The sequence below is a fragment of the Aquarana catesbeiana genome, linkage group LG04 (assembly GCF_042186555.1).
Source record: "Aquarana catesbeiana isolate 2022-GZ linkage group LG04, ASM4218655v1, whole genome shotgun sequence".
Classification (NCBI taxonomy): Eukaryota; Metazoa; Chordata; class Amphibia; order Anura; family Ranidae; genus Aquarana; species Aquarana catesbeiana.
In genome coordinates this window covers 442,453,106-442,467,439 of record NC_133327.1, presented here as the reverse complement: position 1 = coordinate 442,467,439, position 14,334 = coordinate 442,453,106, and the positions used below count along the sequence as shown (strand labels likewise).

General features: G+C 44.1%; 1 protein-coding gene across 1 annotated transcript in view; it reads right to left on the bottom strand.

The window, feature by feature from the left end:
• SLC22A3 (solute carrier family 22 member 3) overlaps positions 1-14,334 on the bottom strand; it is an 803,039-nt gene that overhangs the window by 115,797 nt on the left and 672,908 nt on the right. The window contains exon 5 of the mRNA XM_073627457.1: positions 11,651-11,768. Within this exon, the coding sequence (XP_073483558.1) occupies positions 11,651-11,768 (118 nt within the window). The remainder of the gene's footprint in view (positions 1-11,650; positions 11,769-14,334) is intronic.

Here is a 14,334-nt window from a genome sequence, read left to right as displayed (position 1 = left end):
AGACCTCTGAAGTATGCTGTGGTATCTAGCACCAAGCAGTTAGATTCTTTAAGTCCTGTAAGTCCTATAAGTTGTGAGTTGAGACCTGTATGGATAGTGTTTTTTTTCCCAGCACATCCCTTAGATGCTCAATTGGCTTGAGAACTGGAGAATTTGGAGGCCAATCCAACAACTCAAATAAGTTTGTTATTCAAACCATTTTTTGCATTAATCAGACCAGGCCACCTTCTGTTCCATTTTCCAGTTCTCTTGCTCACATGCCCATTGTAGGCTCTTTTGGCTGTAGACAAAGGTCAGCATGGGCATCCTGACCGGTGTGCAGCTATGCAGCCCCATACACAATTGTGATGCACTGTGTGTTCTGACACCTTCCTATTGGAAACAGAATTTGTATTTTTCAGCAATTTTAGCTACAGAAGTTCTTCTGTTGGATAGGACTACACGGGCATGCCTTCGCTCTCCACGTGCATCAATGAGCCTTGGCCACCCACGACCCTGTCATTCGTTCAAAAGTTTTCTTTCCTTGGACCACTTTGGGTAGGTCTTGACCACTGCAGACTGGGAACATCCCGCAAGAGCTGCAGTTTTGGCATTGCTCTGACTCAGTCATCTAGCAATTACAATTTGGCCAAACTTGCTCAAATCTTTGTTTGGCCATTTTTCCTGCTTTCATCAGACCAAGGGACCACATGTTTACTTGCTGCCTAATATATCTCACCCACTTTCAGGTGTCATTGTAAAGTGATAATTAATGTTGTTCACTTTCCCTATCAGTGGTCATCATGGCTGATCAGTGTATTTGTTTTATCTTGAAAGCAAAATACTTTAAACAGATAAAGTGGAGACATAGGCTAGCCATACATTATACAATTTTCTTATTCAGTTTTCTTTAGATTTACCTTCAACTGTGTAGTTCAAGGGCCTGCCTGACTGCATACACATTGAAAGTGTTTAGGTTTGACCTCATATTATATGGTTTTGGTAAATCTAAAAGAAAATTGAACAAGAAAATTGCATAATGTATGGCCAGCCTTAATTGCTGGTGAAGGTGAATTCAGCTTTGAGTTTTTAAAAACAGTAAATTGAAGGTTCCCACAAATCATCACCTTTTCTGAAGCTTCCAGACTTTCTTCATATGCTTAATTAACCATTTCACGACCACCCACCATAGATATACTGTGGCAGGGTGGCCGCTCTGCCACAGATCATGTACCTAATACGTGATGTGGCACTTCTGGGTCTGGGGCGTCGAGTGCGCTGCTGGCGACCCACTTGCACACACATAAAAAGTATTTTACCTAACAAATTCATTCAAGACCATGTTGCAAAATGAATTCACCCCAATGAAAGTCTTAGGAGCAATGCTAAATTTTAGACAACAATATCCTAATTAACAAGAATTTAACTACAGGTGAGTCTAATTATTAATTAAACAGGTGTCCAGCAGACATTTGATTATAAAGGGGCGTTACTTAACAAAGAAAACACCTTCCTGTGATTGTTTCCTGTGACACAATACGGCGTACACTGCAGAGGAATGGCATGCACGGGTGTCTTCCCAGAAGGAAGCCTCTCCTAAAGCCCATGCACAAAAAAGCCCGCCTACAATTTGCCAGGGCCCATGCTAAAAAAGGACTACTGGATGAGACCAAGATAATGTTTTTGTAACTGAAACAAAGAAAAATGCATGGTGCCTACAGTCAAACATGGTAATGGCAATGTCCTTCTGTGGGGCTACATGAGTGCTGCTGGTGTCGGGGTGCTGCATTTCATTTGTGGTATCATGCATTCACAGATGTAGTGCTCTATATTGAAAGAGAAGATGCTACCATCACTCCATACCCTTGGTCAGCTTGCACTTTTCCAACATGACAATGATCCAAAACACACACCTAAGGCCACTGTTGCATTTCTGAAGAAGAACAGGGTGAAAGTGATTCAGTGGCCAAGTATGTCTCCTGATCTGAACCCAATTGAACACCTATGGGGAATTCTAAAGAGACAAGTTGAGCATCACTCTCTATCCAGGCTTTAAAAGAGGTTGTTCTTGTAGAATGAAAAGAGAGATGTTGCAATATGTTGCCAACTTGTTCATTTCATGCCTAGAAGACTTGGTGCTGTCCTTACAAATCATGGAGGTCATACAAAATACTAGATGTAGTAGTTTTTGTTGTGGGGTGTATTCATTTTTGCATCAACTAATTTGAGTAAAACTGAAGATTTTGTAATCTAAGTTATATTATTAACCTTACTTTCATGTAATGGAGCTAAACAAATGTTCTATAAAACTCAGTTTTGTCAAAATTTTAGAAATTGCTCTTGTGTTCATTGAGATATTGATTGAAATCTTACTTTTCAAAAGAGGTGTACTCATTTATGCCGAGCACTGTATAAATATACAGTATATCACAAAAGTGAGTACACCCCTCACATTTTTGTAAATATTTTTATTATATCTTTTCATGTGACAACACTGAAGAAATTACACTTTGCTACAATGTAAAGTAGTGAGTGTACAGCTTGTATAACATTGTAAATTTGCTGTCCCCTCAAAATAACTCAGCACACAGCCATTTATGTCTAAACTGCTGGCAACAAAAGTGAGTACACCCCTAAGTGAAAAATGTCAAAATTGGGCCCAAAGTGTCAATATTTTGTGTGGCCACCATTATTTTCCAGCACTGCCTTAACCCTCTTGGGCATGGGGTTCCCCAGTGCTTCACAAGTTGCCACTGGAGTCCTCTTCCACTCCTTCATGACGACATCACGGAGCTGGTGAATGTTAGAGATCTTGCTCTCCTCCACCTTCCCTTTTAGGATGCCCCACAGAAACTCAATAGGGTTTAGGAATGGAGACGTGCTTGGCCAGTCCATCACCTTTACCCTCAGCTTCTTTAGCAAGGCAGTGGTCGTCTTGGAGGTGTGTTTGGGGTTGTTATCATGTTGGAATACTGCCCTGCGGCCCAGTCTCCGAAGGAAGGAGATCATGCTCTGCTTCAGTATGTCACAGTATATGTTGGCATTTATGGTTCCCTCAATGAACTGTAGCTCCCCAGTGCCGGAAGCACTCATGCAGCCCCAAACCATGACACCCCCACCACCATGCTTGACTGTAGGCAAGACACACTTGTCTTTGTACTCTTCATCTGGTTGCCGCCACACACGCTTGACACCATCTGAAGCAAATAAGTTTATCTTGGTCTCATCAGACCACAGGACATGGTTCCAGTAATCCATGCCCTTAGTCTGCTTGTCTTCAGCAAACTGTTTGTGGGTTTTCCTGTGCATCATCTTTATAAGAGGCTTCCTTCTAGGATGACAGCCATGCAGACCAATTTGATGCAGTGTGTGGCGTATGGTCTGAGCACTGACAGGCTGATCCCCCCCACCCCTTCAACCTCTGCAGCAATGCTGGCAGCACTCATTCATCTATTTCCCAAAGACAACCTCCGGATATGACGCTGAGCATGTGCACTCAACTTCTTTGGTCGATCATGGCGAGGCCTTTTCTGAGTGGAACCTGTCCTGTTAAAACGCTGTATGGTCTTGGCCAACGTGCTGCAGCTCAGTTTCAGGGTCTTGGCAATCTTCTTATAGCCTAGGCCATCTTAACGTAGAGCAACAATTCTTTTTTTCAGATCCTTAGAGAGTTCTTTGCCAAATTTTACATACCTGCTCCCCATTCACACATGTGACCTTGTAACACTAACAAGTCACATGACACCGGGGAGGGAAAATGGCTAATTGTGCCCAATTTTGACAGTTTCACTTAGGGCTGTACTCACTTTTGTTGCCAGCAGTTTAGACATTAATGGCTGTGTGTGGAGTTATTTTAAGGGGACAGCAAATTCACTGTTATACAAGCTGTGCACTCACCACTTTACATTGTTGTAATTTCTTCAGTGCTGTCAAATAAAAAGATATAATAAAATATTCACAAAAATGTGAGGGGTGTACTCACTTTTGTGAGATACTGTGTGTATATATATATATATATATATATATATATATATATATATATATATATATATATATATTGTGGCAGTGGGACCCCGTGCTACCTGGAAGATTGCTGTTTTACGCTAGGTTTTGGAGAGACAGGCATGCTGATTGCACAGCTGTGGACTCCCATTCCTCTGAGAGGAGTCAGAGGCTGCATGGGGCAGCCAGAGCATGCATGTCTGCAGGAGGCAGACATAGTTTGTGACAGAGCAGCAAGGAGCTGATAGATAGTAAGCTAGGAGAGAGCTTGACTCTTAGAAACTCTTTTGGTCTGAGGAGCAGACCTTAGGCCTAGGCTGGAGGCCTGAAGCAGCCGTGTAGCAAGAGAGTAAGCCAGAAGGCTGAAGTATTTTGATTGTGCAAGATACAGTAATGGTGGAACCCCCTGCGAGGGCTACTGATGTTTGCTGTGAACTTTCCCATGCTTTTAAATAAAAGTAGGCTACCAGGCCCTTAAAAATACAATTTTGGACTGGCGCACTCATTGAAAACGTACCTACCGCTTGAGTCTGATCACCCCAATCTTAATTAATATATATATATATATATATATATATATATATATATATATATATATGTGTATATTTATATATTTATATATATATATACTATGTGCCCCCTCCCCCTAAATTAGGCTGCCGGGCTGTTTCTTTTCTAAAGAGCTGCCGTGTGTCCCCCCAAGCCGCAGCTCACTCGCATGTCTCCCGGCAAGCAGAGAGCTGTCAGACCGCCAGTGCTCACTCCCAGAGCCATAACTGACACTTCCCCCCCACACAGATAGGAGAGGAGAGCGAGCTGGTTCTGCTTCTCCTCCCGCCCTCTTCTCCTGTGCCTCCATGGCAGTGTTGTGCCTCAGAGAAGAGGATGTGTGGCTGGGAGGTTTGAAACCCAGCAGCCAGAAGAGGAAAGATGCAGCCTGCCTGCTGATCCATCCATCCACTGTGAGTGAAGTCTCCCCCCTCCCTCTCTTCTCTTTCCTGCCTCCCGGTGAATACTCTTATGTAAGAGGGACTCTGATATAAGGTGAGCTTTGGTGAGCGGAGATCCCCTTACTTTAGAATTCCCCTTTACATCAGACTCCACAGCAATCCCCCTTACATCAAAGCCCTTTAAATTAGAGTTCCCCTTTACATTCCAGACTCCACAGAGATCCCTCTTACAGTGTATGTGTAAATTCTCTGTTGTAGGGGGAGCTCTGCAGATTCTGAGGTAAGGGGACTCTGCAGACTCTGAGGTAATGGGGCTTTGCAGACTCTGAGGTAAGGGGGCTCTGCGCAGACTCTGATGGAAGGGGGGCGCTGTGCAGACTCTGATGGAAGGGGGAGCTGTGCAGACTCTGATGTAAGGGGGGTGCTGTGCAGACTCTGATGTAAGGGGCATTGTGCAGACTCTGATGTACCAAAGGCCTTCATTTGTAGCGGCAACAGACAGGACCTTCAAACCAAAATGAATAGAGGATAAAAAAGCAGGCTCTACACCAGGGGTCTCAAACTGGTGGCGCTCCAGCTGTTGCAAAACTACAAGTCCCATGAGGCATTGCAAGGCTGACAGTTACAAGCATGACTTCCACAGGCAGAGGCATGATGGGACTTTTCGCAACTGCTGGAGGGCTGCCAGTTTGAGACACCTACTTTGCACAATAATGATCTGTAAATGTGCTGCTCGAGGTCCACAAGGCCACCCTACAGATTACATTGGGAGCCACATGCTGTGAAACAGCCTAAGATGAAAGAAAGAAAAAGTGTAGCGCTATATTGTGCCAAAAAATGTACACTCCTGGTCTAGTAAGCTGTCACCGCCTCCAAAGGAGCCAAGCCCTTAGCTCTATAAGCCTGTTGGATGGCCTGAACAATCCATGCCACAATCGTCCTAGATGAGGCACGTTTCCCTGTGTTCTTTCTGGAAAAAAGAATGAACAAGGGTTCTGAAAGCCTGAAGGAAGCTGTAGCTTGTAGATATAACTACTGAGCAATTCCTGGAACATTTAGCTTCTTGAAACTGAACCAGAAAAAGGCATTGCTGAGAGTCAAATTCAGGATCCCCTGTTTTCTAGACAGGCGCTTTAACCAACTAAGCCACGGCGCAACCTCCCCCTCGTCTAAAGGATGCTAGTACTCTCAGGGACTCTAAAGGTTGACGGAACAATTTCTTGGTTCCCATGAAAGAATGATGTTACCTTGGGATTTGAGTCAAGCATAAGTAACAGCAACACTCAAACTGGAAAGAACGTCAAGAAAGGTTCTCTATGACCAATGGCTTTGATTTCTGAGGCTCTTTATGCCAACGTGAGGGCGAGAAAGGCAAACCTGATAGAGAGGTCTTTAACAGAGACAGACCAAGCACACTCTGCTCCAATTCCCAAGAGGGAATCGAGGACAAGAGGGAGGCCCCATCATGGAAACCTCGGCTTACTCTAAGGTCTGAGCCTAGTTGCCTAGCACAGAATAGACCTCTGAATACCAATAAGGCTGAAACTTGTACTCTGAGGGAGCTGACCGATAGGGCCAGATATAAATCTGACTTGAGGAAACTCAGAATATTTTGAACTTCTGCATCATTACATGATCCGTCAGCAGCAGACATGTATTGCACGAACTTGGTCCAGATTCTCCCATAAACTTTGTTTGTGATCACTAGTATTCATGAGAGCGGAGAGGACTCTGGAGGAGCAGCAGAGGGCCTCTAATCTCCCCCTCTCAAGAATCAGACCATCAGACGCAACTGTGCTGGACATACTGTAGATGTAGAACTGTACACTGTGGCAGAAGGTCTGGCCTGAGGGGAAGGGGCACTGGGTTCCGGTAGCTGAGCTGTACTGGCAAGGGGAACCATGGCTCGTTTGGTCAATAAGGCATCATAGCCACTACCTCAACTCCTGTTCTGTGTCTTGGTAGAAACCTGAGGATGACTGGAACTGGAGGATACACACAGGTCCCGCTGAATTTCCAATGATCTGTCAGTGCATCTGTCTCCAAGGCCTGGAGATACCAGTCCCACATATATCACTTCTCAAACTTGTTGTAGCATGGGGAGACAAACAAATCAGCTTCTGGACTGACTCCCAGGGACAAAATCCACCTGAAAACCTCCACATGGAGAGACCATTTGTTGTCCAATTGGACTCTGGAAAAAAAGTCTGCTAGAATGTTCTGGATTCCGGGGACATAAGCTGCTGAGATGTCGGCTAGATTCTTCTGAGCCCAAGACATAATTGGGTCCACTTCCTGTAATAAAGAAAAGTCTGTGAGTTCCCCCTTGTCTTTTTATGTAGGAGATCCGCTGTAGTGTTGTCTAGCCCAAGAGCACTGATGCTTCCTTTGTCATGTGGTAAAAGGCCTGTAGGGTGCAGAAGGCTGCCCGTAGCTCCAGAATGTTTGACTCAATCTTGTGAAAGTAAAAGCCCCACCTGTCTTGAGCTATTTCTAACAGGCAGTAAGCCCCCCATCCCATATTACTGGCATTGGACCTGATTGTGATCCAGGAAATGGGGGCAATGTTTTTCCATTGTAGCCCCCAGGGGAATGTCTCTCATGACTGAGGTTATGTAGATGACCTGAATTCTGTTTCCTGACTCCCACTGCTGGAAAAACCCCCTTCCGGAAGGGCTGCATCCTCCAGAGCATCCACTTGACCATCGGATCCATAGAGGCCATAGTGCCGAAAATTTTAGACACTGACAGGCTCACAGATGGGAATAAGACAGGGCCAGGAGTATTCTGTTCCAGATCACCTGGATCCTGAGGCAAAGCAATGGTGCTCTTGATTATATCGAACTGAGCCCCGAGGTACCCAAGAGACTGAGTGGGTTTCAGGTGGCTCCTTTCCAGATTCAGCAGCCAGACAAAATCGAGGAGCATTGAAAAAGTCCTGAGCTCTGTGCTCCAGCAGCTGCTCTCTGTCTCGAGACAGTAGGAGAAGGTCATCCAAGTACCGATACAGGTGTTCTGATAAAGACTATAACAGTCAATAAGACTTTGAAAAACACGCAAGGGAATTTAGAAAGCCCGAATGGTAGAAAAGAGAGCTGGAGATGGTCTTGACCTACAGCGAACCAAGGGAACTTGCGGAAACCTTCTACAAGGGGCACATGAAAGTAAGCATCTTTAGGTCTATGGAAACGAGCCAGTTGCCATGAATCGGGGACAATGTCTCCATCTTGAACGTCTCCTTTTTGTTGAAAATTGTTTTAGGTGCATGAGGTCTATAACCAGCCTCTGCAAGCCATTCTTCTTCATGACCATAAAGAGGGGCAAGTACATACGATGGTGTGAATTGAAGCCTTACCATGGAAAATCGACACCAGCGCCGGCTCCTGAACTACTGAGTTTCTGGCCGCTTCATCTAAAAATGCTCTCCTTCCACAATCACATCGCTTTAAACATGGTCGTGAGAGCCAAGGCCAAATTACAGGCCATTCACTGCATATTCCAAAGGAAGAGTGACATACTTTGCTAGCCTCATCAAGGCCTCAACAACTAGAGAGGCAACCTTTAGACGGTTCTTTATGCCAGAATGGATAGAGCTTGGCCATCTTGCTCAGAATGGAGGTCTATTTCGCAACCTTGCTCCAGTCATCCAAAATTATGTCCCTTAGCTCCATTAGGAACGGGAAAAATAAAAAGCTCACTCTAAAAGTGCTTAAAGAACTTCCTCTTGCTTTGCAGGAGACTCTACAGGCTCTACACATTTTAATGCCCTCTTAATTGCCTTGACCAACGGCATCACAGGGGCAAAGTGAATCTCATCTTCCTCCGCCTCACTGTGTGAGGTCTTCATAGATGGATGGCTTGGTTGGGACAGTTCCAGTTCTTCCTGGCCGTCCTTAGCGGGAGAACATGGCATAACAACTGTTGGACTTTAAGTGTGGCTTGTACCCTTCTTTTTAAAGCATTCCTGCACCATGCTCCTCACCACAGATTCCTTTTGCTGGTTATCACAATGCCTTTCTCCAACCCCCCCAGGCATAGCATGGCTCCCACAGGGACTTGCCCTCTGGGACCTGAGTCCCGCATCCCCAGCGTGCTCCCTCCTCAGAACGGCTGACATGGCGGTAGGTGCAGTGCCTAGAGGAGCATTCAGATCTTCTCCTGTTATGCCTAGACCCTGACAGTGACCTATGATCTAGATCTGGAAGAAGAATGTTGATGCTGTGACCTAATGAGGTTGTGTATTGTCGAGCTGACCTGGAGGGACTCACAAAAACAAAATAGGGGGACAAGGAAAGGGTTAAAACCCAAAAAGAGTGCCCAGGCAAGTGAGGAAAGGAAAGGGTAAACACAACCTCTCATACCTGCTACACAGGGGATGGCCACAGGGGGGGGGGTGACACAACCGTAGTGTGAAACTGCACAGTCAGCCAACCTGCACAGGTGATAGAGCCAAGAGCAGGATCAGGCAGCACACCAGGGTGTTACTGCAGAGCATATACCTGTGATGATTGCACACAGCGTTTAGGGAAACTGCTGCAAGCTGCCCGCAGGGAATTCCTAATATCAACAGTACAGACATCTAATTTAAATTTTCCCGCCGTACAGACACCACCTCCGCCTACAGTACGCATGCGCTGAGTCCCTGGGCAGGGGCAGGAGTAACCCATAGACGTCAGGCCAGAGTAGAGAGCAGCAGCTTGGAACACAGATGTGCTCCAGCCGCCATTAGAGCTAGGGAGAAACAACAAAGGAGAAAGGACACATTTAATCACAAAAACAGCTGCCATGGAGCAAAAGGGCAAATGTAAATTACTAAATGATCCTACTCACGCATAATATGTTACACCCTGAATATAAGTGTAATATGTAACATGTTATGAAAGGTGAACTTATCCGTTAACTCTGTTTAGCTTTACTTTTGTACACTTTGGACTCTGCAGACCACTCAATACCTCTAATGCCCCGCACACACGGTCGGATTTTATGATGGAAAATGTTCGATGGGAGCTTGTTGTCGGAAATTCCGACCGTGTGTAGGCTCCATCGCACATTTTCCATAGGAATATCTGTCACACAAAATTTGAGATCTGGATCTCAAATTTTCCAACAACAAAATCTGTTGTCGTACATTCCGATCGTGTGTACACAATTCCGATGCACAAAGTTAAACGCATGCTCGGAATCAAGCAGAAGAACCGCACTGGCTATTGAACTTCATTTTTCCCGGCTCGTTGTATGTGTTCTTGATGTTCAGAATTTCCGACAAGATTTATATGACCGTGTGTATGCAAGACAAGTTTGAGCCAACATCCGTCGGAAAAAATCCATGGATTTTGTTGTCGGAATGTCCGATCGTGTGTATGGGGCATTAGAGGTAAGAAGCATGCCATCCATTCTGTGTATGCCAGTAATGAGAAGTTAGTAGTTGGGCTCTGTCAAATTGTTGGCAGCCTTCTTGCCAACCAGCCACCCACACTTTAAAATCACAATTTTTTCTACATGTAACCAGTCACAATTGTAATGATCTTTACATTAAATGTTGATTGTTAAGAAGTTGTTAGGGAGCAGGCAGTGTTTGAGACTATACTACACATACTGTATTTACCATTTTCAGATCCTGAAAATGTAATATCAGTTGCTTAGGGGTTCAGGTTAGTGTCAATGGAGCAACATGCTGCTGTGGATAAGAGTTAAATCATCTGTATAGTTTAATACAATAAAAAAAAAAAACACAGATGTGTTATACAACACGTTGCAGCACATGTTCACAAAGCACACCAGTGGGCGTGCATTACATGCACAATACTGTATACCAGTTAGTGCAACTAGGCCCTTAAGAATTACAATGTAAGGAACAAAAGTTACAAGTCTGTTGATTCATTTGTGCAGTCAGAACAGTTAAAGATCTAATCACAAATACTGTACATGTGGGGGTTGATTTACTAAAGGCAAAAAGACTGTCCTTTGCCAGTGCAGGAGCAAGGGCTTTGGCTCCAGAGCTTAGCAAAGTTTAGTAAAGCTTCACTCTGCACACTCAATCACATGCTAGGAAAAAAAACAAACAAAAAAAAACAGCTTTTTTGCTTGCACAATTGAACGATGGAAGTCAGTATAGCTTCTCCTCATTTACTAAGCTCTGGAGCAAATTCCCTTGCAGAATGCAAGTGTATAATTTAGGGCCTGTTCACACTATAGCAGAGAGTTGTGTTTTTCTACATAACAAAAACACAGCTCTCTGCAAGGGCTCAGAGATAACAATGCTTTTCTATGTGGCCTGTTCACACTTCCCTGCAGATGACACCTGCAGTGCAAAGCGTTGAGGAAATCTGCAACACTGCTGCAGTTTTCCGCACCACTCCACAGGTGAACTATGCCAAAACGCAAAGAAAACTCACACAGCAAGGGGAATCTGACAGGCGGGGGTGATCTCTCTGGATCTCTCTCCAACTTCTTCAGTGGATTGCTATACACTTCAGGACTTGAGGTGCATTATAGCCCATTCATTTTGAACTGGCTGCCTTAACTTGATGAAATGCTATTATGCAGCCTTCTGGAATTGTGAGGTGCCGCACTTGAGGCCCCTAATTTTCAAGTAGACCACCACGGGTCTAGTTTATTGCAGGATAGGAGGGTTTAGCTGCATGTCATGCTTCACACAGACCACCATGTAACCTGTAGTAAGGATAAAATAGTTACTTTAACCAATTAAAATAGATCACCTGGCAATAGTTTGGAGTAAGATATCTCCCATTGTGCTTTGCAATGTCACTAATGATACGCACAGCCTTGTCTTTCTTTTTGCGTATTAACAACCAGCGCGGGGATTCTGGGATAAACCTGTAGATATAAAAACAGAAAGCATTTAAACCTACACACTGAAACTGGCAGTTGCATTTTATTTTGTTAGCATATAAATTTCAAGTACGTACATATACTAGGAGGCAGGGTTTATAAAGCAATACAACAGTGTAAAACAATCTATTTTGTAAAGCGGCACACAATATACCACTGCCCTAATACTATTGGTTTGTGATATCATTCTAAATTAAAGGCAATTCTGCAATGAGCAGAATCATAAAAAACATATGACTCTTGCTTGGCATTCTAGATTTCAAACAAACCTGTCAGCCATTAACTACATAACCCTTGCCTGATCCTCAATATAAGCCACTCACACTGGACAGTGACACAGTGGATGAGCAGACTGCCAAATGCATGGCTTAGCCCAAACAAGAAAACTGAACCATCAGCTCCTTCTCTTGGCAAGACTAAATTTCTGAAGTGTAAAACGTTGGCAGGTTTGAACTGAAGCAACAATATAAGCAATAACATGTTTTGACTGCATATTTTTTGATTTGATACACTATTTATACTACATTTTAACATGAATTGATGATGGATTTAAACTTTGGATCAAACATTTAACACTCATTTTATAGATTACCTTTTATGAAATAGCCATTTTTAAATAAGCCAAATAGCCATTTCTACACAGGCTCCTAAAATTAACCTTATCTTCATTGAAGTCATAATATTAAATTGGGACAGCCTTCACAAAATGGTAACTGTTGGATAATTTACACCAAAGGGTAGGCAACCTTGAACCTACTTAAGATGTACTTATGATTTAAAAAAAAAGATTTAATTAGAATTTCCATTCTGCCTAAAAACAGGAAACCTCAAGTAATTACTCTATCAAAGTCACTATAAATCGTCTATTTCTCAAACAATACATTAGGCAAGGGTTAAAAATTGCTGTGCAGTTGGGGGGCACGGAGTAGGACATGTGTGCCTGGCGTTTAAACCCATTTTGGCTCTCGCTCCTACCAGAGGATGATGAGCTTGCGAATAAATGTAAACTATATTTTGCGGAGAATGACAACTCAACTCCACCCTCTGCAGTATGGGACTCCTTTAAGCTTTTCGCTCACTCAAGTACCAATAGAATTAGAATTAGAGCAGACTCCACCATGGCCCTTGATAAGGCGATGGCGGACCTGTCCTCCTCTGAGCGAGACTTTGCCATCACCCCGAATCCCGCAAAGGCAAACCAGCTTAACCTACAAACTAGAGTAGTCACCCAGCTCCAATTTCAAAAAGCAAGACAAAAACTATTCTTCTCTAAACAAAAAATGTTTGAGCATGGTGAAAAAGCGGGCAAGTTATTGGCGTACTTGGTACACAGTGAAGATAGGCCCCGGTGGTTATCACACTACATGGCCCTGGAGGACAACAAATTACAGACCCACCTATAGTAACCTCCATGTTTAGAGACTTCTTCGCTGACTTGTACAAAACTACAGCCCCCAATGAAACTGAATCGATGTCCCTCTCTCTTGAGGGGATCACTTTTCCGCAGCTGACAAAAGAACAGATAGACCTCCTTGAGGCACCCCTCACCACAGACGAAATCACGATTGCCATTGCCAGTTTTGCCAGGTCTAAATCCCCAGGATCTGATGGACTCCCAATTGAATTCTATCCAATTTAGCGAAATACTCACTCCTAAATTACTAGCTTTATACAACCATCTCTTTGAGTCATGTGCATTACCTCCATCCATGACAGAGGCAACAATAGTCCTCATCCCTAAATCAGGAAAAGACCTTGGATACCCAGAATCTTACCACCCCCTTATCCCTACAAACAGGTTGACATCAAATACTGGCCAAAGTACTATCCATCAGGCTCAATCAGGTCATCTTATCCCTAATACACACGGACCAAGCAGGCTTCATGCCTGGTCGCAATACCTCGTTTAACCTCAGGAAACTATACATAAATATGCAAGCCATGCATGAAGAGGTTGGGTCACAAGTCGTAGTAACCCTAGACACAGCAAAAGCTTTTGACTCGGTGGAGTGGAGGTATCTCTGGAGATGCTTGGAAAGTTATGGCTTCAGTCCTAAATATATTAAGTGGGTCCAACTGTACCAGGCACCCACAGCCAGGGTAGTAGCCAACGGGTGGACGTCTCGGATGTTTGACCTCAGTAGAGGCAAGAGACAGGGCTGCCCTTTATCCCCACTGCTATATGCCCTTGCGGCAGAACCCCTCGCGATGTCCATCCGAGCAAACCCAGAGATCAGGGGACTGAGGGTGGGTTCTCTGATTGGAAAAATCAGTATGTATGCAGACACACTGCTATATCTGGCAGATTCAGACCCATCTCTACATACTGCATTTCACACGATCGAACAGTTTGGAATATTTTCAGGGTTGAAAATCAATTGACTACCATTACAGCGAGTTAATGTTATCAAATACCTAGGGATTCATATATCCAGATCACCTGCAGACTACATTCCCCTCAACCCCTCCTCTCCTTGGTTAAAACCAAAGTACGTATCTGGTCCTGACTCCCACTTGGGGTCTGGGGTTGCATAAATTTAAATAAAATGGG